Source organism: Aspergillus saccharolyticus, assembly GCF_003184585.1.
Source record: "Aspergillus saccharolyticus JOP 1030-1 unplaced genomic scaffold BP01scaffold_1, whole genome shotgun sequence".
Lineage (NCBI taxonomy): Eukaryota > Fungi > Ascomycota > Eurotiomycetes > Eurotiales > Aspergillaceae > Aspergillus > Aspergillus saccharolyticus.
Genome location: NW_020290611.1, coordinates 1,319,330 through 1,347,294, shown reverse-complemented (window position 1 = coordinate 1,347,294; position 27,965 = coordinate 1,319,330). Strand labels below are relative to the sequence as shown.

At 51.2% G+C, this 27,965-nt stretch overlaps 8 protein-coding genes across 8 annotated transcripts; 5 read left to right on the top strand and 3 right to left on the bottom strand.

Moving 5' to 3' along the window:
* Window positions 1-1,719: 1,719 nt before the first annotated feature.
* BP01DRAFT_352541 (uncharacterized protein) lies at window positions 1,720-2,356 on the top strand. Its single transcript, XM_025573969.1, has 2 exons — window positions 1,720-2,127; window positions 2,235-2,356. Exon 1 carries the CDS (start codon window positions 1,830-1,832, stop codon window positions 2,043-2,045), a length of 216 nt encoding a protein of 71 aa, XP_025435987.1. The 5' UTR covers window positions 1,720-1,829; the 3' UTR covers window positions 2,046-2,127; window positions 2,235-2,356.
* A 1,085-nt stretch (window positions 2,357-3,441) lies between these two features.
* Window positions 3,442-9,314, top strand: BP01DRAFT_370599 (WD repeat-containing protein; the record flags this gene model as incomplete). Its single annotated transcript, XM_025576618.1, has 15 exons — window positions 3,442-3,599; window positions 3,704-5,187; window positions 5,221-5,617; window positions 5,648-5,767; window positions 5,801-5,968; window positions 6,008-6,046; window positions 6,077-6,249; window positions 6,289-6,420; window positions 6,460-6,504; window positions 6,541-6,654; window positions 6,688-6,753; window positions 6,793-6,818; window positions 6,868-6,978; window positions 7,509-8,324; window positions 8,550-9,314. 15 exons carry the CDS (start codon window positions 3,442-3,444, stop codon window positions 9,312-9,314), a joined length of 4,614 nt encoding a protein of 1,537 aa, XP_025435986.1.
* A 257-nt stretch (window positions 9,315-9,571) lies between these two features.
* BP01DRAFT_352537 (MIF4G-domain-containing protein) lies at window positions 9,572-12,573 on the bottom strand. Its single transcript, XM_025573968.1, has one exon. It carries the CDS (start codon window positions 12,451-12,453, stop codon window positions 9,772-9,774), a length of 2,682 nt encoding a protein of 893 aa, XP_025435985.1. The 5' UTR covers window positions 12,454-12,573; the 3' UTR covers window positions 9,572-9,771.
* A 106-nt stretch (window positions 12,574-12,679) lies between these two features.
* Window positions 12,680-13,273, top strand: BP01DRAFT_352536 (dolichol phosphate-mannose biosynthesis regulatory protein). Its single transcript, XM_025573967.1, has 3 exons — window positions 12,680-12,757; window positions 12,822-12,902; window positions 12,953-13,273. Exons 1-3 carry the CDS (start codon window positions 12,755-12,757, stop codon window positions 13,139-13,141), a joined length of 273 nt encoding a protein of 90 aa, XP_025435984.1. The 5' UTR covers window positions 12,680-12,754; the 3' UTR covers window positions 13,142-13,273.
* A 3,102-nt stretch (window positions 13,274-16,375) lies between these two features.
* On the top strand, window positions 16,376-20,150 carry BP01DRAFT_12107 (uncharacterized protein). The gene is made up of 3 exons (XM_025570397.1): window positions 16,376-16,418; window positions 16,498-16,862; window positions 16,955-20,150. The coding sequence occupies exons 2-3, from the start codon at window positions 16,666-16,668 to the stop codon at window positions 20,043-20,045; spliced, it is 3,288 nt and encodes a 1,095-aa protein (XP_025435983.1). The 5' UTR covers window positions 16,376-16,418; window positions 16,498-16,665; the 3' UTR covers window positions 20,046-20,150.
* On the bottom strand, window positions 20,150-20,482 carry BP01DRAFT_12101 (uncharacterized protein). The gene has a single exon (XM_025570396.1). It carries the CDS (start codon window positions 20,423-20,425, stop codon window positions 20,255-20,257), a length of 171 nt encoding a protein of 56 aa, XP_025435982.1. The 5' UTR covers window positions 20,426-20,482; the 3' UTR covers window positions 20,150-20,254.
* A 1,237-nt stretch (window positions 20,483-21,719) lies between these two features.
* BP01DRAFT_362015 (uncharacterized protein) lies at window positions 21,720-22,482 on the bottom strand (the record flags this gene model as incomplete). The annotated part of the gene is made up of 3 exons (XM_025576204.1): window positions 21,720-21,883; window positions 21,974-22,255; window positions 22,341-22,482. The coding sequence occupies 3 exons, from the start codon at window positions 22,480-22,482 to the stop codon at window positions 21,720-21,722; spliced, it is 588 nt and encodes a 195-aa protein (XP_025435981.1).
* A 1,664-nt stretch (window positions 22,483-24,146) lies between these two features.
* mph1 (3'-5' DNA helicase) lies at window positions 24,147-27,927 on the top strand. The gene is made up of 2 exons (XM_025573056.1): window positions 24,147-24,285; window positions 24,339-27,927. The coding sequence occupies exon 2, from the start codon at window positions 24,512-24,514 to the stop codon at window positions 27,836-27,838; it is 3,327 nt and encodes a 1,108-aa protein (XP_025435980.1). The 5' UTR covers window positions 24,147-24,285; window positions 24,339-24,511; the 3' UTR covers window positions 27,839-27,927.
* The last annotated feature ends 38 nt before the right edge of the window (window positions 27,928-27,965 follow it).

Here is a 27,965-nt window from a genome sequence, read left to right as displayed (position 1 = left end):
TCTGGAAATATTGTACCGGATTTCGAGAAGGAGTGATTTGCCGTAAGCGTTGCTAGGTCATGTATACTCCGTACATCTGGCGGAACAGAATGGGGTGTGGGGGGGTTAACCAGCGATGCATCATGGGGTCATCAAGGGACGAAAACCGGTTCTGACATGCTCCCAGCCGCTTATTGGAAGGGGTTGGCTCATTTTTTACACTAGGTAGCCCTGTTCAATGGCTGCCTTGCGTCGCAAGCGATCGGGCAACCCCCTTCCAGGACTTTCTGCATAAACCGACCCGGCTGTCAAAAGGGCCTATTGCGATTCTAGAAGGTAGGCATTGCTACACTTGGAACCTTGATTTTGGCCAAGGCTAACCCGGGACCTAGTCACTAGTCCTTCTCAAACTTTTTTTCCTGTAGTCATCTCTCTTCCTCTGATCTACCTCTGCCCTGCTTACCGAGTTTTGGCCTCAAAGACGCAAAACATGGAGGTCGTGCCCCAATCAACACATTTCCGGCTCGATATCAGTTATTCATCCACCGATGATGATGAGTGTTTCGTGCGCTGGCGAGCCACTGGGCGATTCTTGTGTGCCCTGGTGGTTGGCCTGTACCACCCTGCGGTCATGTTTCACCGCTGGGATTCCGACAGTAGCGTACAGATAGACCTTGGCTTTCTTGAGCCGGATCCCCTTTGGCGGACCGGAAAGGCCTGTCAGAAAAAGGAGGAAACAATTCGGCAAGACTGCACTGCTTCATTCGTGTTCCTTGCACCTGAGCCAAAAAGCAGAGGTCAAGTGCAGCTGAGCGAACGATATCCACTATGAACCACTTGTTGAGCTGTCAAGCCGACAATCGTCTCCACCTTGTCCCAGAGAATTTACTGAGACGGGTTGCAAAAACTGGGAAGTGGGAAGAGGGGAATAGCAATGGATCCGGTTTTTTTCTCCCCTGACCGGGAAGGCTATTGACCTGGGAGGCCGCGCGATACTACCCGTCGTCTCTTTCACTAGGCTTTAAGACAATCTAGAACTTTTTTTTTTGCCCTCTTATTCTCAGCAAGAGAAATCCATTCCCCTGAAATGTCAAATGAGAGCAGGTGGACACTGGACCCATGAACAAGCATGAGATAGGACAGAAGATACTGTACAGTTATGAACGCTGCGTGCGCTACTCTAGTTGATCACGGAGTCTGTGCTCCAGTGGATGATTGCTTTGCTCACTGCTATTCGAGCTTGGTCATTGGCTTGGAAAATGAGCGAAGATGAACGAACAATCCGACTTCAACACAGCTGCTGGCCTGGAAAAGAGGAACCTCACCGCGTCCAAGCGGGAGGATTGCAATGGGGAAAGTAGCCAGTCACGATTGGGTGAGCCGAGAGGGGATGATGGGTTAGATATGAGGTTTATATAGAGTGGATTTTGCTTGTTGGCTTTCGGCTTTGCCAACCGACTAACTGACCCAACTTTTTCTGGGGGAGTGTAACAGTGACTAAGCAACGTGGGTAGTTATTTTTTCGTCATTCCAGTCGAAAACTTTTGGTAGGGGTAGTTCAGTCCTTTTTTTTAAAATTTTCTTTTCTTTCTTTTCCTTTTTTTTTTTTTTATTTTTTTTTTTGGCCCCTTCCTATTTACTTCGTGATTTGGCTGGCATAGCAGAGCTAGTGTCAAGCTTAAGTCGAGCGAGAGCAGTCAACTGTCTTTCCTCGCATTAGGGCGATATCCACTCTCCCCTTGGCCGTGTAACCACCCTACTCGCAGTCGCAAATAGTCACTTCAATGCAGCAGTAGGTAACTAAAATGATTTCCCATAGCTCAGAGAAGAATCGGCAGTGACCCTCTTCAATGGGGTCCGCACTGGGCTTAGAAATGTTTTTACATCTCTCTGCCCGTGAGATCTCGTGTCACTGCTTGTTTGCTTTGCTTGCTTGCTCGCTTACTGACTTTGCTGCCCATCTCGCATTCCCTCTGTCTCCTACCCTCATGCACCGCCCAGCAAACCATTTGTTTGAAAGATTCCCGCCATATGCAGATTCTCTTCTCCTGGTGGTCAAGTCATGAACAGTAGATGGGAGAGGGGAAGGGGGATCGCGGGTCTGCTCAGATCGGTGACCTTCCTCCTTTAGGTATGGTAAGCATTTGACTGACGATGGTTGTTAGTGAGAAAGAGGCTGTAGACCGAGTCCCGACTCCCCAGGCCTAGTCTAGTGAAGAGGCTGTAAGTTATTGTACGGAATAGTGGTCACTCACTTAATTCCTTATTCAGTGAATTTCCTCTTCTCAGTCACCCAATGACAAGAAAATGAAGGGGGGCGAACCAGCCAAGCTGAATAACAAGCCGTCATTAATATGACACTGCAATAATAGATTAGTACCCATTGATTGCCTCTGCCTGTACGCAAGTATGTTGTGTATCCGGTAGTTATGTCTCATGTGCTAACATTACTACTGCTACTACGGAGTACTAGTATGTAAGTACCTACTCATACTACGGTTACTGTCTGCCACCTGTGGTTCTGGACCCAATGGATCTTTGGTTCCTTCTTTTGTGCATGTCCTTTGCCTTTTTTCCCTTTATCGACTTTCTAATTCTTCCCCTTTTAGTACCTCTTGCTGCTGTCTCAGTCGGCTTGGCTACTGTATCCCGTCATGTTCGACTTCTTCGTCATCGCTCTATCCTCTTCTACCTTGTTCCCCTTCCTCCTCCTTCAACTTACCACCTGACACTAACGACTAGTATCAACCGCACCCACCACACCATATACCTACATTTCACTCCTCCTCCACTCGTTTCCCTTTTTAGCTTGAAATCACCTTAGGTATTTTTTTTTTTCCGTGTTGGAAGAGATCGGGTGCACCGTCCGAAATCTGGTCAGGTCCTCCCTCTCACAGTCTCTCTCATATACCCAAACCATCTGGACCCCATCCGTCCGTCTTGCACACTCTGGTTGTCTCTTCTCTTTCCTACTCTTACTTCTTTCGCCCCTTCACTCGACTCAACTCGACTTGACGTTGCCTGGACGGTGACCCTCGGGAACACTCTCAACTGCAGCAATCTGTCTTGCCAGGTGTGGAGGGCTTGCAGACTGGTCGACAATTATCTATCTATCACCGGACACCAGAGGGATCTCCGCGGGCTGTGTTCAACTTTTACTTCTTATGTCTGATCTCGCCTCACGCCGGGATTAGCGACTGAGAGCTTTGCATCGCCGTTTTTTCTGTGCGAACGAACCCCCATCTGACGTCATTGAAGCTGCAGTGGTTCAAACTCCTTTCACGCCTCTTCCACCAGCCCCTCCACTCGCCCACACACCCTCCCCCCTTCTTTCACATTCCCGCTGCGCGCAATGATCCACTCTGGCTCGGTAATCATACCGTCTGACACCTGGTAATCGTCTGGTAAGGCCATCCGCCCACCGCACCAAACCCACCCCTCCCGGCTGCTACCTCCTCCACAATGAAGGAGTCCCTCTACGATCGTATCTGGCGTCGAGAATCCGGGGAATTGTCCCGGCTTGCCAGTATTCAGGGCCTTTATGGCGCTTCAGAATGGGTAAAGGAGCTCGACATTGTGAACGAACTCGGGGGTCATTCTGGCTGTGTCAATGCCTTGAGGTATGTATGACTGTCTGTTTATGACCGGTAATCTCCGTATTCCCCTTACCATCGTACTCCTAGTCTAATGCACCATGACGTTCCCGGTCTCTAACACAGAACAGTTGGTCGCGGTCTGGCCGCCTGCTGGCTTCGGGTTCGGATGATCAGCATCTAAACATCTACGCCTATCAACCCGACTCCTCAGCTGCTCCCTTTACGTTGAATACCACCATCGACACTGGTCACACCGCCAATATCTTCTCCGTCAAGTTTATGCCACATTCCAATGATCGAACCCTGGTCTCGTGTGCCGGTGACTCCCAGGTCCGTGTCTTTGACATCGAGTATTCTAGTAGCAATGGGCACCTGGATGGAAATTCGAATGCTCTGTCCTCGGCGAGAGGTCGGCGTTTTCACAACTTCTTCAATACGTCCCATTATCTGAGCCCGCGAACCACTAATGCGAAAGTGTATCGTAGCCATGCAGACCGCGTCAAGCGCATCGTCACGGAGTCGTCTCCGCATCTCTTCCTGACCTGCTCGGAGGACGGAGAGGTCCGCCAGTGGGATTTGCGACAACCCTCCTCGGCCTACCCCAAGCCATTGGGAGGTCAGGGCTACATGGCGTTTCGATCGGGTCAGGCCCACGATGACTCCAATGTGCCCCCTCCGCTGATCTCGTACAAAAAGTACCGCCTGGACCTCAACACCATTTCATGCTCACCAAGTCAACCCCACTATATCGCACTGGGTGGCGCTCATCTTCACTGTTTCCTCCACGATCGGCGCATGTTGGGTCGTGATCTTATCGCAGAGAGAGGAGGCTCAAATGCTTCCTTTGGGAGTAGTAGCCAAGGAGGGGACATATTGGACGATGCGACAAGATGCGTCCGCCGATTTGCGCCTAATGGACAGGATCGAATGAAGACCCGGGACGATGGCCACATCACAGCCTGCAAGATCAGCGATGCAAACCCGAATGAGATGGTGGTCAGCTGGTCAGGTGACCACATCTATAGCTTTGACCTCATTCGCAGCCCGGACGCAAGAGAAGTTATTTCGCGACAAACATCTGTGCGAGAAACACCGGCACCAAGAAAACGTCGCGGCAGCAAAGACCGCAAGCGAAAGCGACATCCCGGCACGTCCATGTCATCCGAATCGAGTGGTATCCAGCCTTCTTCGCGACGTCGTCCCAGAGACTGCCAGGATGAAGGAGAGCTGGCCTTTCGCGTGCGCTACGGTAACGGGGAGTCGGAAGATATTCCTCTTCCATCATTGACGCAGCGTCGCGCTGATGTTCCGGGAGATCTGCTTGAACAATCGAGAATGACAGTGCTCAGTGACGCTCAGAGGCTGAGCATGCGTATTGCCAAAGAGCTGGTCAAGCTGCGCAAGGCTCTATTCTCGCTTGACATGCCGGCGCGTGAAGAGCTCGAATCGGCTAATGCAGCAGATTTGGCGCCGTTTGGCGAGTCCTTTTCCCAGGCATTGACCCATGCGGCCATTTGTCTCCCGCAGATGAGTGAAGTCATACGCACGTGGGGCTATCCACTTAATCCATCTCCGGATATGGTTCGTTTTCAGCAAACCCTGCGCCGCAATCGTGAGTCCGCTTGGAGCTTTGTCCAAGCTGCAGGTACGATAGCTCGAGCTCTGGGTGGCGAGATTCAAGACACACCTGGGGACGTAGACAGAGAAATGGAGCAGTTTCAGCAGATAACGCCACTGAAAGTCGAACATGCGCTTGATCGCAAGGAACAGTTCGGTTATGACTTTATCAAAGCTATAATACTATACATTGAAGGGGGCCGAGAAGCCATGCTGTCAGGCTTCAAGCGTGGTCCTGTTCGTCGCGACCCAGTCAATCGTTTTCCCATCCCCGAGACCGCAGACGATCGTGCGATTGAATCAGTCCTTATTCCTTATCTGCAGCGCCTGGCAGGAGAGGCTCCAGTGGTGAATGTTGATGCATCTAGGTTCGAGCACGACGAGGCCCGCATTCTATTTTCGACTCAACGGGAAGCTGTTGCTGCGTTTGCAGCTATGATCAGGATCCCCGCCAGATCTTCGGCTGACAGCGGATCATCCGATGGTGCTATACACAATGGGGCCGCCCACAATGGGAGTTCTACAGGGCCACATTTGCATAGCCACGACTTATTTCAGCTTACGCAATTCTGGATGTTGAGAGTGGCTCGCGGTATACTAATGGAAAGCGGGACCGGTGTCAACTATGCTTTTGTTAATAGAGCCTTCGGTGGCTTCCGTACCACGATCACGCCTGGCTCTGAATCGGATATCGATCCTGAGAGATCACAAAACGACTTGGAGACCAATATAGAAGAGGAACCTATTCGCGACGTACGTTTGAAAGTACTACGAGGGTCGCAACGCACCCGAGAAGCATTCGATGACGGTACCAGCGAAGCAACGGAGTCGGAGACTTCGTTGATTGGTGTACCGTATTTTCCCGGGTGGATGGACATGGATAGTGGAACCGAGAACGAGTCGGGGGAGGATGAAGAGGATGGGTTTGGCGACGAACGGGACGATGATGATGATGAAAACGGGGACGACGAGGACGACGATGAGGGGAACAACGACGAGTATGAACTGGACCTTGAGAGTCTGGCGAGCGACAGCGACGACTCTGAGGCTGAGGATCGTATGTTCAGGGAATATGGGCTTCACCCTAGACAAAGAGAGTATGTGCATCTGGATGTATCTTGTTCCCCGCATACTCGCGTTTACCGCGGTCACTGCAACGTCAAGACAGTCAAAGATGTCAATTTTTACGGACTGGATGATGAATATGTCGTGAGTGGAAGTGACTCTGGTCATATCTTCATCTGGGATCGGAAAACATGCCAGCTAGTTAATATTCTCGAGGGTGACAGTGAAGTCGTCAATGTTGTCCAGGGTAAGCTTGAACAAAACTCGCACTTCTCAAGCGCAGGAACTGACAGTCTTTTTGCAGGACATCCTTATGAACCCACTATAGCCGCTTCTGGGATTGACAATACGATCAAGATTTTTTCGCCGGACCGCCGTGCTCAAGATGATGCTCGCCGTGGAATTAATATCTTGGACCCTGATAACCCAGCCAATACGCTTGGACCTCATGTGAGAGGGATTGGGGGTCTGAGCAGTCGGAAACGCTTGCATGACAGTTATCGAATCATGAATCAGAACGATGTTGATCGACAAGGCGGGATGAGTGAGGCGTCGATCACCGTACGTGCAGCCCCTCGTGTTGGTATTTACCATGCTAATGTTCATGCAGAGGCATATGCTGGCGCGTCTTGCTACCACCTTACGGGATCAGCATTACAATGTAGAGGCTGGTGGAAGTGGGGAGCATGCCACCCTGGTCTTGGACGAAAATAGCTGTCATGTAAGTTAAGACTGAGTGGGTCGGATCGGACAATGGCTGATGCTTATATTCCTGCAGGTCATGTGAATTGGTGGAATTGAATAAAGCCAATATATACCATGTCGCACATGGTGACCGAATCGGTTACCATCTCGATGAACTCTTCCCGCTTGACTGATCCTTGTCCTTCCTTCCCAACTTCGATTCCCAAATCGTTATTTTCCTTGGTTTATAGCTAGCTCATTGTGGTTATCCAGCCTATTACAGCCTATTCCTTGGCTACGACTATTCTTACGATATTCAACACTTTTCGGGTGAGAAAAGCATTTTGAACACTGAAAATTCATGCCAGATTCTTCAAAACACTGATTGAATTCGAAGTAAAAGTCGTAGTATGTACAGTACATAAGTTTGTTCTGATATGTAGACGAGATCATGAGCCTATCTCCACGTGATCGGATTTGTATCGCTTCCCCGCATTTTCCGTCCCCCGATCTAAAATTTTCCCCCTTCGCCTCGATAGAACGACCGCTTCAAAAATACCGCGACAGTTGAAGATGATGCAAGCTCTGCAGGAACGAGCGGAAGTTACGCGGCGGCTGTACGAAGATCCTCACAATCCGCACCTTTACTACGAGCGAGGCCTCGCGCATGAGAAATTGGGGTTCCCCGACCTAGCGTCGGCCGATGCGTACCGGGCACTATCTCTCCTCGACTCGGTCATCGACCCGGATGGCTGCGAGTTCCACGCTCGACGCCGGTTACAAGGATCTGTTGAGGGTACTGAGCCCGAGGTTCACGATGAAGCTAGCGATGACAGCAGTGACGACGAGGACCAGTTCTCTCCACTAACGCAGTCCGAATACGATACCCTCATTCATCCCGTTTACGCCTTATTAGTTCGCACGCTCGTCAGCTGTGGTTGCTTCCGTGACGCATATGAATTTTGTACCCAGGCATTGAACCTTAGTAGCGACGGTAACACCACTTCCTCCGATCGCGAAGCTTACTCCACTTTAAAAGCACAACTATCCATCCTGCAGCGGGAGTTCGCCCGGCGACGCAACCTCTCTTCGCCGACCACAGCTATCGTAATCGACGACCCCAGCGCCCTGCCAGCGCAGGGATATGCGCGCCGCATACTCTACCCCTGGAATACGCACGAACCAGACCGCAAAGCCCCTGATACTTTGGACCTTCTGAACGAGAAATTACGGACAGTGGCGCCTAAGTGCGAGGTCCGGGCTGTGGCCTTGCCGGCTCTCCACTCGACTACAGCCACTAAACCCATTACCACCAACACATCCTCCGCCGAACAACAACAACAAGAAAAAGAAGAAGATGAACAAGGAGAAGGGGAAGGGCAAGTAAGCATCCAACTCGGCCTTTTTGCCAAGGAAGATATCCTCCCTGGCGAGACCATCCTTCGCGAAACCTCGCTTCTGACGGCTACCAACCGCCTCCACGACGACCTGTGCGACGCCTGCAACGCCCCGCTCCCCGAGCTGTCGGCCAACGACCCGCCCGTCGCGTGCGCCAACGGCTGCGACGACACGATCTTCTGCTCGCAGGCGTGCCACGACTTAGCGCAGCGCGTGTACCACGGCGCCGTGTGCGGGCTGATGGAGAACCTCGAATCCATCGGCAAAGACATTCCCGACCCCAAAGACAAGGCGGACTATCTGTACCTGCTGCTCCTGGGACGGGCGCTGGCCATGGCCGCCACGCAGGAGGTACATCCCTTGGAGCTGGATGAGATCAAGTACATCTGGGGGGATTTCGTAGACTACCAACCCCCTACACCGGCGCCGTCGGATCATAATGCTGACGCCGATGCCGGCAAGATGGGAGGCGGAGGCGGCACCCTCCCCTTCTCCTTCCAGCTCAACATCCTCCAACCTATGCGCCTCCTGGAGGAGATGGAGATCGACCCTTACGCCAACCTCCGCCATTACGACACCTGGGTGTTGAACACCCTGTACGCCAAGTTCCGGGGCACCGCCTCCGGCCGCCTCTCCTCCTGGGATGGCGGGCCCGAGCTGTGCGCAGTCCACCCGCTGTGGTGTTTGGCAAACCACTCGTGCGACCCGAATGTGCGCTGGGAGTGGGGCGGCGAGATCACCTTCGTGGCACGGGCCGAGGACGAGAGAGCTGTCTGGAGTAACCCCTCCGGGGATTCGTTGGATCGGACGCCCGAGTCTAGGCGCGTGGCCGCAGGAATCAAGAAGGACGAGGAGATCTTGAACCATTACTGTGATATCGGACTCGGGGTCAAGGATCGCAGGGAGTGGGCCTGCGGCGCGTTGGGCGGGTTCTGTCTGTGTGAGCGGTGCCGGTTTGAGGCCGGGGAGATGTGATCTACCTTTCCATCTTGGAATAGATAGTCTTACGATTGCGGGGTGAGAGTGTGCTTCCTGGGTTCGGCTGGTGTGTGGGTTAGACTGTGATGCGACTGATAGAGCTTTGTTTGAAATACCCCCTTGGTGTTGGTACAAAGAATTATGTATATCATAGAAATATAGGTACATATAACTTGGTGGGAAAAGAGAGTGGATTGATAGCTCTACTTCAAACTGGCGCTCTTCGTTTGATTTGCACATACAGGTAGCTACAGCATTTATTAGTGGGTTCTTGACCATAGATCGAATAGCAAATTCAGGAAATTTGTCTTTTCAAGCGCTTCCAAACTAGATTACATTTCAAAGAAACCCCGAATTACGGTATGTCCTTTCCCATGCGGCCCCGAGCTAACCCACAAGCATGACAATAGATTGCATTCACTTCCCTCTCTACCCGCTTTCACTGTTTGATACACTAGTCACGGCCTCGGCGCGGCGGGGTCCGTGAAGGCGATGCGCGGGGGCGCACGGGAGATGGTGATCTCGAGTCCGAATACCGTTTGCGTCCTTCTGTCCGCGGTGGTGCTGGCGATCGGGACCCGCTAGCATCGCAACCACGACGAACAGGCGACACAGACCGGGTTCGTGAGCGAGACCGCGATACGCTCCTGGCAACCCGCCTGCGGGGAGGAGAAGGCGATCGCGAGTCGGAGTACCGGCGGCCTCCGTGGCGGGTAGGTGGCGGGGTTACGGACCGCGAGGGTGATCTGGTGTAGTTGCGGTCTCGACGAGGCGGAGCGGCACCGCCCTGTTTACGAGGTGGCGTGACCGAGCGGGAGAAAGAGCGTGGTCGTCGGGTCGGATAGGGGCTCACGCTTCGGCTAGGAGAGCGGGAATCGTAGGAGCGATCGCGTGCCCGGCGGGGAGGGGTTGTCCGCGACACGGACGAGCGCTTCCGGGGGGCCAGAGATCGGGATCGGGATCGACTATATGAAACTGAACGCTCGCGGTTCTTGGACACTGGCGATCGAGACCGCGACGGCGTGTAGCTGTAGCTTCTGCGGGACGAGCCCGACACAGACCGGCTGTAGGAGCGGCCTCGACTCACAGAGCGTCTGCGTCCGCGGCCCGGCGAAGGGGAACGGGAGTAGGAGTAAGAGCGGGAGCGCGAGCGAGAGCGAGGAGTGCAAGTCGAGCAGCTGGTGGGATGCGATGAGACAGAGTCTGCGTCTGATTCGTCGCCTCCGTCGCGTTGAGGCAGAGCGGGCACTGTGGGCTTGGGGAGGTTCTTCAAGTGCTCGCGCATGTCTTCCGTCAAAATACCCATACCGATACTGGTAAAGTAGTTGATCGAGAATCGAGTGTTGCGTGGATTGTCCATTGGGAAGAGACCCTCAAAGCTGGGACGCAGAATCTCGTCTCTCATACGCTCTTGCAGCTTAGGCAACCCCATATGCTCTGCCAAATCCTGAAACAAGATCTTGACAAAGATACGGCTGCTGGACGTCGTTTCCTCTTCATTCATGTGAATGATAGACAACACATGCCACCCAATCGCATCAGTACTGATCATATGGCCGAAGAAGCGGGCGATGTTGCGCAGTCGGTTGGTCTCGTAACGATGGATCGTGTCGTAGTATTTAGCAAACGAGGTTTCAAAGAGGTCGGACCAGAAACGGTTGATCTTGGCGAATCTCTCACCAATAAAGCCGTAGAATTTGGAATAAGTGCGTTCCTGGGAGCAGCACTCGATAACCATCGACGGCAATTCGGACTCTAGGCCCGTTGGTAGATTGATCTTCATGAGCTTGTGGCAACACTCCTCGAAATCTATGCTGGACATGATCGTCAGATAGATCGTTCTTCGGAGGTTGACAAGGTCTGCATTGGTTTGATCTTTGATGTCCATCTTCCGCTCTTCTTCTGACTCCTCATCCGAGCTTTCCTCGGATTCGTCCTCGTCATCGTCCTCGTCGTCGCTGCCCTCTCCCAGAATGTCCGCTTTCAGCTTCTTGTAGGCTTCTTCGTGCTCCTCCCACTGGGCATCGTACTTGAATATGTTCAGTCCATCCTGCGTATCGATCTCGTCGTCGAGACCGACCTGGTGGGTGATTTGATCTTCCTCCTCAATGAGATCTAATTCTTCCTTAATCGCTGGATTTTCTTTGTATCTATCCTTGCGAACCTGGAACAACACCTCAATCATATACTGGACACGCTTATCGATATCCGCCTCGTGAAGGATGTTGCGAAATTGATCGAACACCGCCAAAGCAATGGGCCCGCTCATCTCCTCCAAGTGCTGACCAACTTCCCGTGTGAGTCCGACTGCAATCTCAACACTGTCATCCGTGGGCTTGTGGAGTAAGAGAAGGAGGATCTGGGCAGCGAGCATCTCGTGGGCAACTTGCTGGTTGCACAGATGGGCGATGAAGGTGGTGGAAGATATGCAGACGGCTTTGTCGTTCCGTTTGAAGGCCTTTCGAAATTGTACGATCAGCCGATTGAGCAGGAGCTCTCCTACCTGCGGCAGCTTGGTGTTGACGATAGCTGCCATAGCAGCGTAGATGGGCGTAAAGGGCAAACTGGCTGCCTGAGCCTTCATGATGCTCCTGCAGAACAGACCGCGGCCACGAACCAAGTTCTCGCCGAATAGCTCCGGAACGATGTGCTTGATGTTGGAAACGTTGACCTTGTTGATAAGACCGTTGATTGACTTCTTCAGCGCCTCCCACGCCATCCGCTGATATTCCTTACTGGTCTTGTCGGTGATCTGCGCCTGCAGGGCACGAAGTCGAGCAGGAGGAATGTAGGTACCGCCAGACCGCATGTTCAGTAACTTCTCATATTCGGCTTTGGCGGCCGCCTGTTTCTCCTCTTCCGTCATCGGCTTTCTGGCGGCCGCTTCTTGTTTTTCATGCTGTCGGACGCGCTCCGCTAGTTGGCGTTCTCGTTCGATGGCGCGCTTCGGATCAATACGCGGCGCCTCGAGGCTGCCGTCGTGCGAATCACCTGGTGGCGAAGGGCGACGGTTTGGCGAAGGAGATCGCGAGGGAGGAGAGCGTTTCCGAGATGCTGAAGCTTGCGGAGAGTACGAGGTGCCTGGAGGCGGAGTCGGTACTCGCACCGCAGACTGTAACACAACGGGATCCGTCATTCTTCCTTCGCGGTCGAGTTACAGGATTGACCTGACAAAAAACCGTTGGGTGAGACCCGCGAAATAGCACGACGTTTGTCGGAGCTCTCGTTAACGGGCGGCGGCGGCGAAAGAAGGGAAGTCTTAGCGCGGCGACAGGTTGCCGTCACGTGAGAGCGATTTAGGAGCCAGGCTGGCGCCCGGCCCGCGGGTTGTCTCTGCCGTGGGCGATTGGGAGGAAGCTATCTTTAACTTTCCGTCATCCTTTTCGGTTCTCTCGATCTGACCTGAACACGTTGCAACGTCAGAATTGATCTTCATTATGGTATGTGATACAGTCCATTCTCTCTGGGTATCTTGTGAGATGCTAACTACCTCTTCCGTCACAGCTGGGCACTCTTGTCGGATCCGCCATGCTTTTGGTCGCGACCGCGATCTTCCTCTACTATACCACCTGGACTCTGTTGATGGTATGCTGCTTCCAACACCATGCCTCTGTCCTTTCCTAACTATCTGATAGCCCTTCGTTGATCCCGGTCACCCTCTCCACGACCTTTTCCCTCCGCGCGTGTGGGCTATTCGCATCCCCGTCTTCCTCACTCTCCTGGGTTCCGCGGTGGTCGGCACCTTCATAGGCATTGTGATGATCAACAGCAACAAGAAGAAGGCTGCCAAGGCGCAGGCAGCTGCCGCCAAGAAGAAGACTTGAGACTTCATGTCGTGGGACTGGAGACTACGTGGCAGGAATTGCGATTCAATTGTACTGTACTTTTATTCCTTGTAATGTTGGCATTACAATTTCGACGTGACCTTTCAACTTCGAACCCGCACCCAATAGCAGGCCTCAAGACCAGCTACTTTTGGCTAAAACTGTAATCAAATTCTATGTCTCAAATGCAGGCTATCCACAAGTTGGGTGGGAAGGACTAGTCGATCAACTCGATTCTGGGCAAGAAGGCATGCATTACTGAAAGTAGTTATCTAATTTTCTTTCTGCTATGGGGTTGTCACTTTTCAAGCTTGGGGCTTTGGTTATCTTATGACCCAATGCACTGGTCCAACACTCGGGGCTCAAACAAATCATAAAACTCACTTACGACTGTACAGTACGGAGTACGAAAGGAGTGGATCCAAGGAGACAAATATCACGTGCTCGAAGCTGGGGTTACATTAACGATGCTGACTTAGTTACTGTTCGTTGATTACAGAACGTCAATAAGGACAACGATAGGATGCGGTCTGCATTTGCTGAAGTAGACTTTCGAGGCGTTAGAAACAATCGCCAGCGATATACGGATGCTCCTGGTCGGACGCAACCTTCCTGGTCTAGAACAGAGATATTCACACTACTCTGCAAGGTAGGCCTAGATCTGATCGATGGGCTAGGGCTGTAGAATGTCCTACTTAGAGCATAAGCATAAGTACCAGATGAAGCGAGGCAACCAAAGTCCCGCACTGATGAAACATGCTTAGCTCGATGAGCTTATGCTCTGTTACTGGTCTCATGGATTACTTGTAACATGAGTCTCGCATTGTAACCTATCACCCGTACATTATGCAGTATCGCATGTAATACTGACTCCGCAGTATCTCAGAAATGGGCAGGCTGGTTATGATAGCGCAGCATGATGTGCGAGTTAACACTAAGTTGAATGGCCAATTACCGCTTAGTGTGTCTAGATACAGTCTGCAGTGCAGTGCTCCGTAAACAATATACACTTAGAGGAAGTGTTCCTCGTTGAAATCATACTGAAAGAACTGATGGAGAATTAGTTGAGGACAAGGTAGCCTACCCCGTGGTGTTTCTCATTCGCAGATATTGCTTCATCTTACGTATCACGGAAACAAAAGCCCCTCACGTCAGGTAGACATATTGTCGAAATTGAGCTATCACGGACGAACCAGGCTGGTTTATGAACGCGAATCTCCATTTCAATGGTAAACAAGCGAGCTGCAGAGCCGGGTGCGTTGTCACTTTCGCGGTCGAGATCCCAGTGAAAGTGCAATCGTTTATCTGACCTTTGATCGAAACGAGTTACTTAGTACACGAAACTGCAGAACGCAGTGTTTCAGAAGGACTATGGTAATTTTTCAAATAACTAATATGAGCCATTGAGAATACAGGACCCAGATGTTTCTTCCGGCTTTGTAACAAATATCCATTGTGCACGCCCTCATAAAGCATGGAACGACCTTTCAGAGAATACCATGGACACTGGATACTTCCCAATGTCGATGCCAATGACTGGAAGAAATGCCGTCAGATGATTCGCTTCCAGTTACTAAGCCGGAGAATGAATGATTCGAGGCGGAAGGAATGCTGCCCGAGACAGTCTGGCAACAAGATGGCATCATTCTCGAGTGATAACACTTTGTCCTCAAATCGAAGTAGATTCCGGGTTCCCTGTCAGCTCAGCTGCATTCCTCAGGTCCCCTGCAAGCCAACCGCGTGGTGATTGAAGTTGTACCGATGACGAACTGTGCGATCATTCGATGGAAAGAGTTCCTTGGATACGGCAGGTCACCGGTGAGGCACTGCTTGCTGAATTCCCAGGGATTCAGAAGATACCCACCGAAACAGGGGGACAGGGTCATGTTGACTCCTGGAAAGTATGGGGGGGGGTTTGCTGGGGGGGGGGAGTCTCTACTCAGTATTCCGAGATAACATGAATGGCTGATACCGGGGGAATGAGTAGCCACCACGTAAGATTCCAGTCACAGCCCTGTGAGGGATGGAGGAGGGGAGAGGGACGTGCCAATGACCGGTGGGGGCCTTGCAGATGATGGCAGTGCAGCTGAAGCCGGGGGACCCCGTGACTCTGGGCCTCTGGAGAGAGTAGACAGACAACCCGTCCGCCTTTCTCCCAAGCCTCCTGGCCGGGCAATGCTCTTCATCTTGAATACAGCCGAAGTTGGGAATCCCATGGGACCTGGTTCATTGCAAGGCAGGTAAGGACTGTTCCAGTCCATCCATGGTCAACAACACATGCCCAGGTGGTGATGGCTCTTTGGCCGCTGTCCTTTGCCATCAGTCACGTGATAGAGGGGGACCCGCTCTTCGGCGCATCGGGCTCGCGACGTTTGTCGGGTTTGCATAGGGGAGCTGGGCACTGCACTTATTACCCCTCATGCGGGCGTTTCATTAGAAGGCGGAACACTGGAGGACCACTGGAGTCCGATCCGTGTACGGAGTAATTGTGTATTTCTTGGTTGTCCTGCTTCATACCCGGTACCGTGAGAGAAAAGGCAAGAGGGAAAATTATACTCGTATTGTACGGTCATTGCAGATCATCGGCTAACCACAAAGAGAACCTGATGGAGGCAGACCGACAACTCTTGAGCGGTAGTCAGATAGTATGGGGTACCGAGTCGAGAGTACCTTCGTGACCATTACCAGCTTGCGTCATGTTATGACCGTCATACCTAATCATTCAATAGTACTCAAGTAGGTACACCAATGATCATTTGTTCTGCGTCATGTGGTTGAGTCGATTGGGAAACCTTACGGACGAACTGAACTGCAACAACTACCTACCTCGACTACCGTACGTACTAACTTAGTTAACTTTACTGATAGGAGATAAGTTACTAACCCGTATGGAGATGTCATCCATACTATGAGTAGTGCTCCTGACCCTGACCCGGTTCCCCTCCCCCTCCTTTCCCTCCTTTCCCAACTTTTGTTCCCTCCAAAACGATAACATTTTTCTATTCTTCCTCGATCTACCCATACTGTGACTTTATTGCTATCTGTCTATCTCTTTGCTAGGTTCCATATTTGACAACTACTTTATTCTTGCTCTTGGACGGCTTCAGCTGTGCTGCCGAACTGTCCTATATCTCATCAATCTACTGGCGTATCAGCGAACGGGTCCCCGCTCTAGATACGTCTGTTGCTGGTCGCGGCCTGTTGTTGCAGCTGCGACAACTCGACACGCTTCCTACGCGTCTTCGGCCTCTAATACCCTTGCGGCCTGTTCAAATTAGTTGTAAGAAGACTCCTCGAGCGTCTGCACATCCTCGTCTAGCGGATGAGTCATGCTGATAACCCTTTGTTGATCTCAGTGTTGCCTCCGAAGATCCAGCTCCACCAATTCTCGATCCGGCCTGGGCGCGACCTTCGTTGCAGGTCAACCATATTGTCAGATCCGTTCTCAGACCTTACTAAGGTCTCTGAGAGCGGTCACCTCCTGGGAAATCTACTGCCTCAGAGCAGGCAGCCTCTCCATTTGAATGCCACCGGCAGCTTCGGACGATTTGTTTCGCCAGCAGAGCCGGTCCCCAGGTGACACCAATTCATTTCCCGAGGATAGTACTCGTTCAAATCTGGAGCATGAACTTGGGGGAAAGAGTAAGAAGAAAGGGAAAAGCGGATCTAAGGCCAAGGCTAAAGCGGCGAAAGCAGCGGCTAAGTCCTCGCCAGGCGACTTGTAAGTCTGACACGCCCCGTATCATCGGATATAAGTCGTTCTATCACATGGATTGAAGCTAATGAAGGACAACTATGTGACCTACTCCACAGAGAGGAACTCTCACCACCTCTGCTGGCAGAGCCGTCGTCCTGTCCGAATCCTACAATAGAGCCTCCGACTAGTCACAACATCGTTTCCCCAGTACTCGACTCCTTGGACTCGCTGGGAGACACCCCTGAAAATGATGTCACTTACCGAACGGATACTTGGACCAAATCCATTCCGTTCGGCAAGAGTCCTCCAAATGACGTGACAGATGGTGAATTCGCTAGCGGTTCGCCATTTGGGTTTCTCACGAATCACGATAAAGGTGGTTTTAGCAATCCCTCGTCGGCATCACCTTCTAGCAGGACAAGACCTTTGAGTTATGGACACAGATACTCTACTAGTAATACGTCCAGGCAACAGTCCGCAGATCGACAAAAGAGCAACTCTGTCAGCAGTCCATTCAACAACCAGATACCCTTGCCCCATCTGCCGCAAGCCCACTTTTATGGCGCACCCGATATCGACTTACCTATATCATCTGCACAAAGTAGGCCCACTAGTGATGGCGGCTACTCTTTCTGTGCATTTGACACAATCTTAAGCCCGTGGTTTAAGACCTCCAGGATAGGAAGCAACGTTCTCCTTGTCGGTACAGACGGTGCTCTAGATGTTCTCACTATAGAAGATCAGAAGATCCGTTTGGTGGGAAAGCTGACAGGCCTGACTGGTCGGGTGATCGAGGCTAAGTTATTAACCAGTACCTCGGCGGATGACCCTAAGTCTGCATCCAGACCACATATCGCTATCATTACACATGGTCTTTGTTCTTTTGCCGATGATGAGGGCCACGCCTCCTCGATAGGATCCGAAACCAACGAGATTCCAGCTGGCCGACCGTCAATGACTGGTGGTCGGATCAACAAAGACGAGGTGAAATACTACCAAACACGGGCTGATGTTTATTCTCTGAGAAATGGGGAGCATATCACGACGCTTCTAACGACACCACCAGTTCAGTGCTTGGGCAGTATCCCGGGAATGCCGTCTTTGGCCCCGCCACCTGCCGGCAATTTGAAGCTCTATGCTAGTGGCAGTTACGTCGTGGTGGCGTCTGGGTCAAGTGGAGAAGTGTATGTGTACGGCATTGGCAGCTATAATTGCCTTGGGAAACTGTGGACGAGTATTCAGTCGAAGGAATCTCGACGATATTCAACCTCCTCTAACTCCACTGATCCGGATGGTTCACAGTCCGATTCACCTCACGGGCCTCCGAACCATGACAATCCGATCATCTCTCTTAAAGGGAGGTGGTTGGCCCTTGTTCCGCCATCTGCCACGTACAGAGCGTCCCTTCGCGCAACTGTTCCTGCAATGCTCCTACAAGGAAAGACTGTTGGAATCGAGACTCGTAGTCCACCGTCGCGACCAGCAATTACTTGCGCTACTGACGTCGGCGAAGGCGAAAGCTTTATTGGCAAAGTCGCAAGAGGCGTGACACAAGAGCTCATGCGCGGTGCTCGCTGGATGGGTGATCAAGGAATGCAAGCTTGGAACAATTACTGGAACAAGGACCAGGCACAAGGTGTCCCAGCACGTCGTTCACCAAACCTAATGGACTTCTCACCACAGGGCTACAACATCTTCCCTCCAACCCATTCTCAGGAAACTCAGACTGCATCTCCTGCTGAGCCGGATCTGGTTTCGGTGATGGATCTGCAAAGACTAGAAGAGGGTCCAGAGACCAAGAGCGCGTTGTTCGGTTCCATGACCACGTTCCAGGTGCCGAATGGCTGTAGCTTCCTTTCCTTTTCTCCTAACGGCTTGATGTTGCTTACGGTGAGCAAGAAGGGTGATGTACAGTATGTCTGGGATCTTCTGCAGGCGAAATATTGCCGCGCAGGGGCTTTTCTATCCGACGACCCTACAACTGCACATCCGAGCGTGCGGCAAGTTGCGAGGTTCTCACGCTTGACAGCATCTCGGATTATCGACGTGGTATGGTGTCCGCCATCTGGTGACAAGCTCGCTATCATCACCAGTAAACCCACAGTGCATGTGTTCGACCTGCCACGATCCGCTTTTCAATGGCCCCCTTTCCGCCGAGCTAAACCACAGCCTACCAAGGCCCCTATCAATGATCTTCAAGCCGAGGAACTGAATGACCGGGCGGCTACCGTGAATCCTTTGTCGGCAGCCTTCAAAATAGTCGGGGGTAAGACACAGCCCATCCTTGCAGCAGTGAGGGGTCGTGCACCATCCACTGGTGCAGCCTTCAACTCAATGAGCGGATTTACGATCCCTTCTACTGCAGGTGTTAGTGGAAAGGCCGTTGCTGCCGGTCTCAGCAAATCAATGGGTGCTGCCGCCACCGGCACGGTCAAAACAGTCAAAACATTTCGGCATGGTGGTGAGCACCGCCTGCACCTGTCCGGACTTTCCCGTGACCCAGTTGCGTCTCGTGTAACTTGGGTAACCAGTAAGGGCCTGCCCTCTCTGGGGCTATTGGATGGAGGGTTCTTTCGCCTATATCGAATCAAACGTTCCGTGTCTGCCAACAGGAACCGGCAGTTGCAGTCGGTGATCGGGGACAAGGAATTGGAATTTCGACTCCCTCCGAACCTGCAGACACCTTGCGGTCCTTTAACCGTTGGAAGCCTAGGTGCGGAAACTAATGTTTGGGCTACCCTGGCTCTACCCTCCTCCACAGCCCGTCTCCCCGCATCGTCAAAGCTCAAGTCTCAGCCTCTCTCGCAGGCAGAAATTGAGACAAACACGCCATACCAGCCATTTCACACTGATCAGAGGGTAAACCTTTTCGTGTATTCGGAAACGAATGACACTGGATTATCGGTCCCGAATGGTCAGTGGGTCTTTGGCGGTTCCATGCCGACGTCCAAGCTTCATGTGCGTCCTTTCAGCTCCCACAGTGAAGATGATGAGGATGATTTACTGCGCGAGCAGCACCAGGGCTTTGGCGGAGAAATGGAGAACTTAATCAGCCTCGGAAATAGCACCGGAAACATCGAGGAAGTGGTCATCACAACTCGTCGTAAGAAAAAGTCAACTTCGGCCTTGACCTCTGGAAGTGGAGTCGACGATGGATTTTTTGAGGACGATTGTGAGGTTTTGGATTTTGCGCGAGACCGGGTTTGAGATAGCTATGGCTATACATTTGAGGTTTCGGAGCGCGACTTCGAGAAATGACTAATCTTCAAATAGCTAGACATTACATTGGAATTGGCGTTGGCGTGCTTGGGATTTCGATTTCCACTCTTCCACACTTTTGACGTCACTCATTGCATATTATCCTTTAGCATCATCACAAACGTCTACACCAGAATTCCACTCAGGGAAGTTCAACATCATGGACCGTTGATCTTAGTCAGACTCTGATTCATCGCTTCCATCTGAGCGCTTACTCCTACTGTCCCGGCATTGTCTGCTTCTCCCGCGAGGTATTGGTGCACTCTGGGCTTTGTTTCATATTCCACACTGTACTTCCAATCAGATAGATAAGGGCTGTGCTCGGCCATTAACTCATGACATGTATATTTCAAGGTTGCAAATGGCAATGACTTTGACGTTGCAAATCACCCAAGTATCTACAAATAAAGATGGAAGTAGTAGCGACGTATCTCATCTTCCCCGGGACTTAGATGACGTAAAACTTTGGCATAATAGTATCAGGATTCGCACTGTGATTCTATCTAGATATAGACCCATGCTAGCTTATATTAAGGAAATGAGTGAGAATGGGAATTGGATGGGCATTAGTGGTCTTGTTGTGGTCCTCTTTGCTCTTTGCAGTCGAAACAAGGTTTTGGTGATGCAGAAAGTTGTTATCTCTGTGAGTTGATAAAGATAGAGCCGGTTGACAAAAATCTGGTCGCGGTGGGTAGACCAGTCTGCGTTGATACTGTGGTTGACCGGGGACTCGTGGAAATGACAAACCTTAGCTTGGTTGGTTAATCATTCGCGGGTACCTGACAAATGCGGGGGAAGATCGTGGGGAGCGATGTACTGTACCTATGCTGAGTGGCAGTAGTTTCACGGCAGTGGAGTCGAGTTGCCCTGTAGACCCATTCGTGATCGACATGGACTAAACTGAGTGCTCCGTACGACGAACTGCACTTACCAACGTCATGTCAGAATGCGGCCATCACTTGTCACGAATGAAATGCATTTGTTACCAAAGATCCACGCCTGGTCTTACACTCGAAGGAAGCGCGCTCCTCGCATAGAATGAGGATGGGACTATGGCAGGAGGTACAGAACTTCTTCATTCATTTCATGAGATTGCGAGTTGACGATTTCCTTAGCCGAAGACCTCCTTACTGGTCGTGTCTGGCGGTGGGAAATAATCTTTTTGTAACAATAAAGAGACTTGATGGAAATCCTGGCATCAAGAAAGAGAGGATTTCCGGGCAAGGAAGATAGAGCAAGCTGTGAGAGTGATATGATTGTATACAATAATACTATGCTGCCAGAGAAAGCGCGTTGTGGGTAGTATTAGTGACAGACAGTTAACGTAGTAGTGATTATAACAACATCCATGTTCACTGACTGGAAGCATGGAAAGAAACAAAGCGCATGATGAAAACAAAGAAAGCAATAGCTGCGTGTGATATCCCATTAATGTTTGTTTAGTTTGACTCGTGGTTCCCTTCCTGCCGCCCTCATTCCATTCAATTTCCCATATGTACTGAGACAAGCTGAGTGTGCTTTGCGTTGTTGGTGGGTTCGTGCTTCTGTTGTGGCTGAGATGTAGAAAGACTCAGTAAACCCCCTACAGAGTGCGAAGCCGCTAGTTGCATAATTGACTGAGATTTACAGAGCCCAGGCGGCGAGGACGAAGCCGAGAAGTCCGACAGTGGAGACGCCCATCTTCAGCTGAGTGATCGCGGCCGAGTTAGAGGTCTCGCTCGAACTGGCACCGGTGCTGGTAGAGGTGCTGGTCGAGTCGGAGGAGCCAGACTTGGAGGAGCCAGACTCTGAAAAAGGAATGAGATTAGTGTCATGATTTTAGACAAGGGGTGAACACCAAGACTGGGGAGAAAGCAGGATTGAGGTAAATAACTTACTGCTGGAGCCAGTGGAGGAGCTGCTGCTGCCGCTGCCAGTGGTGGTGGTACCATCGTTAGAGCTGGCAGTGCTGGCGGAAGAACCGGCGGTAGCAGTGGCGCTGGACCAGAAATAACTGCTCACGCAGCGGCTCTGGCAGCTGGCGTAGGCGTTAGTGTCGCTGGTAGAGCCGTTACCCTGAGGGCAGGCAGCAACGCAGCTGGTGGTGTCGTTGGCCTGAGAGTCGTTGGGGCAGGGAACATTGTAGCACTTGGCAATACAGCAGATGTCACTGGAGGCGCCTGAACAATGAATTAGAATGTGGCAATTTTGTCTAGGCAGCCTTTTGGAAGCAAACGGAAGGATATGAGCTCGATGAATACGTACAGGACTCAGCGCACTTGGCCTGAGCGGAGAGACTGGCAGTCGCACTGGCAGCGCTGGAAGTAGAAGTAGAAGTGGAGGTAGAGTCCTGGGCCACAGCGAGCACCAGGAGAGAAGAGAGAGCGAGAGCGCTGTTGAACTTCATCTTGGTTGTGGATATGATATGAGTGATGTAAAGACAGACTTTGTATTACTTTTTGTAGGCTCGAAAGAAGCGAGTAACGAGCGAGCGCAAAGTATGAAAAGCGAAAGACTGTTGAGGAGGAAATGGAAGAGGAAGAAGAAGGAGAGAGAGAGAGAGAGAGAGAGAGAGAGAGAGAGAGAAGAAGAAGAAAGAAGTAGTTCGTAGTTGGTAGAAAAAGTAGGCAAACAATAAAAAAAGAACAAAAACAGTGGCGGGAAATTGAATTTAGTGCCTGTTAAGTCACTTCCTATTAATCCAGTCACTTTCTGTACCACAGTAAAGGAGTGATTAGCGGGGTTTCAGCCAGTGGTTGGTCCTCTCTGTATCCAGTGGCACGACTCGTCTTGCAACAACTTCTTGGTTAAGATGCGCTGTTCGGCCTCACCCGACGGGCTGACGGACGGAATGACTGATTCACTAACTCACTGATCGACTGAACTGAATAGCCTAACCCTCACCCTTACATTAGTGGCAATTAAGACGGCCCCATGCTTGATTGCTTTTGCTTCTCTTTTCCTGAGTCTCTAACTTACCCTTCCTAATTCTACAAGATCTGATCACTGACCAAACTTGTTGATATTTCGATAGATGGATAGTTTCAGTGACGGAAGTGGCCCAAACTCGCCAACAAATCGAAAAGAGTCACAGGCTCCACTTCGAGTCTACTTCTCCCTCAGAATCCCCTAGACTTGCTTGAAGGAGACAATTTTCCGGGCCAGCGCAAAGGGTGGACAGACCCTTGGAAAATCTGGGGACTCCAAGCCAGCTCCAAGGAGGGATCGGCCAAAAATAACCCTGGAGTGGCACTACCCTCGCTATTAGTCTGACTTTAGCCCTCCTTAGTCTCCCTCTTCGTCCAGCCATTGCTGAAAGCTCTTATCCGCCTCTTCGCTGGCTTGCTCCACTCACAGAGGGAAGACTGAGCGCTGATGAGTTCAGCTCCTCGCTTGGCCGGCTGAGAGCAATAAGCGCATTGCTCGTGGCAGTCACGGTGGCAGTGAGTGAAGGTCATGCGGAAGAGGTCTGTCAAATCTCCCTGGAGTGCAGTAGCCTGCAGGACCCCCTCCTGCACAGTGCAGAGATCCTAATAATAACCCTTCCGTATCTTGTACACTACGGAGGACCTGCTTGGGAAATGAGAGGGCGCTTGCTCGGAATCATCAATGTGATTTAAGTTCCGTGGCTGCAACACTATTACCCCAACTCCCCCAGCTTGACTGGAGTTGCCTTTCCTCAATCCCGACAAAATAATGAACCCGGTGTTACACCACAGTCTTCAATTCATGACTTATCCCCTAGGAATGACGCCCACAGAAACATCATATATTCGTCGGTCTGTGTTCTCAAGTCGTGTGGCAATACCGTATGTACGGCACTTCGTTGCAAGATGAGCTAGCCCTTCGAGAGTCGCGAGGCATCATATTGTTTGCCCCCATTATGGCTCGAGCTTTGTACACATTCATATTATTTCTCTATCGCTTGGCAACAATAACGGTCAAGAACCAATTTGCCCTATCGGCTATGTTGGTTCAGTGTGGCCCAGAGTACTTAGAGTTATGAGTATGACTGTGAAGACTCGGACTGTTCAATAGAAAACTAAACTATGTTTTAACACTTAGTAGTTAGTGGTAATTGCTTGTGCCGAAGCTGTCCTGGACTGTGCGCCCGGTCAAATTCCACAACATGGTGGACATGTAAATGCATTCGCACCATACGAGTTCGGCTTGTCTCTATTTGAAAGTACTATAAGCCACAATCTCATGAGTGAGGGCTCATAAATCGTTATATTTGTTGTTTGATGCTGACTTCGCCTGTAGGACTTCTGCGCAAAATCGATGCTGAGCCTAGAGGACGTGAGGCTATACCTGATCAGGAAGTTATGGACTTCAGATGATTAAGCAGGCATGTGATTGGGATCCGACGCGTCGCGTTATGAAATGGCCAGTTCGAAGCAGCGGCGGAAAACTCAGCGAACCACGTTGGGTTCGACATGTCTGGCCTGGAAGGGGACTCTTCTGACTACTTTGACAATGATCTCGGGGATTTTATTGTTGTTGATGACTCTGATGCTGCGGCCACCTCGACCGATCGGGGATCTCCCTGGCCAGCCAAGCGCCGTCGCCTAAAGGCTGACAAGCAAACCTCATCACGTCGAAAGATCCAAAATGACCGACATAACACTCGGGAGAGCTCGGATATTGCTAGCGAAGAGTGGGATGAGGAATTACAGTCCCCATATCAAACGTCGCATTACTTCGATGGTGCTCCGGAGCCCGATGCGCAATCCAAGTATAAATTGTTCGTCCCGAAGAACAGAAATGTCCAGGAAAACATCTTTGTCACCCAACTCACGCAACCTCAATCACCTCCGGAAATGATTCGGGGCCCACGCTGGAAGAAGCCGGCCTCAGAATTTACCCCTCTGGCCGTCAGTCCGGCAACACGCGCAGTCAATGGAAGTGGCGATGGTAATAGGACAAATGACGATTTTGACGATGATGACGCACTCAAAGCGGCCATTGAGGCTTCATTGCAATCCTTCGAAGACGAAAATTCTAACAAGTGTCAAGCCCAACCTCCGAATAACCCTCAGCCTCCGTCATTTGTTAGCACTTCAAGCGAACATTCTGCCGAAGCTATGGATGTCCCAGAAGACTTTCTGAATGACATACCTGACGACGCTTTCGACTCAGACTTGTCATTATCTCCCTCTCCTCCAACCCACAGTCGACCAGTCTCAATGACTTTTACGCAGAGTGCAAATCGTCCACTGGGAGTTCGTCAGACAACTCTATTTGACATGACAGCTCGGAGCCCAGCAAATCAGCCTCCACGTGGTGAGCAGTATATTTCACCACCTGAGAAGGTCGAACGTCCAACACAGCATAGATTGAACCAGGGAGCAATGGATACTTGGATCTATCCCACCAATTTGGGGAAGACGAGAGATTACCAGTTCAATATCGCCCAGCAAGGATTATTCCATAACCTGCTCGTTGCGTTGCCCACGGGTCTAGGTAAAACATTCATCGCAGCCACCGTCATGCTAAATTGGTTTAGATGGACCCAAGATGCTCAGATAATCTTCGTTGCGCCCACAAAGCCGCTGGTCGCTCAACAGATCGATGCATGCTTCCATATTGCAGGAATTCCACGATCCCAGACCACTATGCTAACAGGCGAAGCTGCCCCTGGCATTCGAGCCGAGGAATGGAAGGCTAAACGCGTGTTCTTTATGACCCCCCAGACCTTAATCAATGACTTAAAGACCGGGATCGCAGACCCTAAGCGCATCGTTTTGCTCGTTGTAGACGAGGCCCATCGCGCGACAGGCGGCTATGCCTACGTCGAAGTCGTCAAGTTTCTTCGACGCTACAACCAGAGCTTTCGTGTCCTCGCATTGACTGCAACTCCTGGCTCGACGGTAGAGGCTGTCCAGGCAGTGATCGACGGGTTGGATATTTCCCGGGTCGAAATTCGCACAGAACAGTCCCTTGACATCCGGGAATATGTTCACGCGAAGGACATTGAAGTGCAAACCTTCCAGAATTCGGAGGAAATGGTCCTGTGTATGGACCTATTGACCCGGACACTTCAACCATTGGTTGACCAGCTTCGAAGTCTGAATGCTTACTGGGGCCGTGATCCTATGGGCCTCACTGCGTTTGGCTTGACTAAAGCGAGACAACAATGGATGATGTCAGACGTTGGCCGAAATGCACACTTTGGATTGAAGGGCAAAGTAAATGCTATCTTCAGCGTTCTTGCTAGCCTTGCCCATGGAATTGACCTTCTCAAATATCACGGGATAACTCCATTCTACCGCCACCTTGCACACTTCCAATCCAACACCGACGGACAGAAGGGGGGAAAATATCAGCGACAAGTTGTTCAAGATGAAAGTTTCAAGAAATTAATGAACCACCTGCAACCATGGACCAAAAACCCGGAGTTCATCGGCCACCCAAAACTGGAATACTTGAAGCAGGTTGTCCTTAATCATTTCATGGACGCTGGTGAGGGTGCGGGTACCGGCAAAGACAAGGGGAAAGCGGCAACAAGAGTCATGATCTTCGTGCATTTTCGAGACAGTGCAGAAGAGGTGACACGGGTCCTCAGCAGGTATGAGCCGATGATCCGACCCCATGTTTTCGTTGGGCAGAGTAGCGCCAAGGGCTCGGAAGGTATGAACCAGAAAACCCAGTTGGACATTGTGCAGAAATTCAAAAGTGGCACATACAACACGATTGTTGCAACTTCAATCGGTGAGGAAGGTCTTGATATCGGTGAAGTCGATCTGATTGTGTGTTACGACTCGTCCGCGTCACCGATTCGCATGCTTCAACGTATGGGCCGTACCGGTCGTAAGCGAGCGGGTAACATCGTGCTACTTCTTATGCAAGGCAAGGAAGAAGAATCATATATTAAGGCAAAGGATAATTACGAGAAGATGCAACAAATGATAGCCAGTGGTACTAGATTCGCCTTCCATGAAGACCAATCCCCTCGCATCCTTCCCCTGGGCGTCCGACCCACAGCTAACAAGCGGGCGATTGAAATACCTGCGGAGAACACCGTGCGAGAGCTGCCCGAGCCTAAGCGAAGAGGCCGTGCTCCCAAGAGACCGCCCAAGAAGTTTCACATGCCGGATAATGTGGAAACAGGCTTTACAAAAGCGTCCAGTTTGGCTGAAGGCGGTAAACGTAGGGGGTCGAAGAAGAGCAGAGCTCGCACGCCGACTCCGGAGCCAGTCGAAATCCCGGCGCTCGAAGATGTCTTACTTACATCAGCGCAGCAAACCGAGCTCAGTATTCATTATGGCAAGGCAGGTCAGGCCCATGCGCCGTCGATTTTCAATCCCAGGACTGACGCTTTTCCGCGCCTCCAACTCACCCCTCGGCCCATCAAAGCAGTACAGCATGGGTCTCTGACTCGTCGGATGATTGGGGCTTTGCAGAAAATGGACCGAGTCTCTGCAGACTGTGAGCAGCAGTACAGGCGTGTCTTGGCGGTAAGCCTAGAGGAACCTCAGGATACTATTAGCACCACATGCAGCAGTGAAAGGCTTGACAAACGATCACAACGCAAGGTGTCTGATTTTGGTCTCCCCGTTAAACGCAGGAAAAATGGGGAAGGGATTGGTCCCGATGGGCAGCCGAGAACTCCAGGGAATCAGGTCTCGACTGTGGCGAAAACAGCAGACGACTCATTATTTTGTTCACAGATGACGGATGACATAGGTGAAGACTTCCCTGACATGTCAACTCTTTTGGATAGAGCGTTGAGAAAAAGTGGCGGAGTCATCAATTTGTCATGAGTGATGATAGGGATGGCTGATACGGTCTTTTCCATTTGATTAGAAGTCCAGTTCCATAGGACGTTAATTTCGGCAGGATATACCCCTCTATTGGTATAAAATGATCATATCACTTTCTTGTCTGGAC